The following is a 560-nucleotide window of genomic DNA, read 5'->3' on the forward strand; positions in this document are numbered from 1 at the left end:
CTCCCGGCAGCAGATTGGATTTGGATTAACTCGATCCCGGGATTAAATCCCCCGCGCCGGTGGCTTTGACACAAACCTCGCCGGGCGTGGGGGTTTAACCGCCGAGATGCCGGGCATGTGGCCGCGTCCCCCTGATGTCCCCGTGTCCCCACCCCGCAGGGTGTGTGCACTATGACCGCCGCCTTCCTCCACTTCTTCTTCCTCTCGTCCTTCTGCTGGGTGCTGACCGAGGCCTGGCAGTCCTACCTGGCGGTGATCGGCCGGATCCGGACACGCCTGGTCAGGAAGCGCTTCCTGTGCTTGGGATGGGGTAAGAGCCCGGCACGGGTGAGAAGGGGACACCCCTCGCCCCTCCCTGATACCCCCCAGGCTCATCAGAGGGGAAACTGAGGCACAGGGGATGAAAGCAGACCCAAGTGTCTCAGCTGTGGCAGCCTCAGGCCACGGGGAGCTGTCAGAGGAGCCCCATCGCTGTCCCCACCCCTGGGGTGGCGTTGAGGGGACAATGCCACCTTCCTCCAGCTCCTCCAGCCTCCTCTCCCCCCTCTCCAGGCTTGCCA

General features: G+C 64.8%; 2 protein-coding genes across 2 annotated transcripts in view; both read left to right on the forward strand.

The window, feature by feature from the left end:
- Nucleotides 1–560, forward strand: part of ADGRB2 (adhesion G protein-coupled receptor B2) — a 36,866-nt gene that overhangs the window by 25,873 nt on the left and 10,433 nt on the right. Inside the window, 1 exon segment of the mRNA XM_017736109.1 lies at nucleotides 160–382. Within this exon segment, the coding sequence (XP_017591598.1) occupies nucleotides 160–382 (223 nt within the window).
- Nucleotides 1–560, forward strand: part of COL16A1 (collagen type XVI alpha 1 chain) — a 47,555-nt gene that overhangs the window by 16,359 nt on the left and 30,636 nt on the right. The gene's annotated exons all lie outside the window — the stretch shown is intronic.

This window comes from Corvus brachyrhynchos, unplaced genomic scaffold (genome assembly GCF_000691975.1).
Source record: "Corvus brachyrhynchos isolate BGI_N302 unplaced genomic scaffold, ASM69197v1 scaffold65, whole genome shotgun sequence".
NCBI classification, from domain to species: domain Eukaryota; kingdom Metazoa; phylum Chordata; class Aves; order Passeriformes; family Corvidae; genus Corvus; species Corvus brachyrhynchos.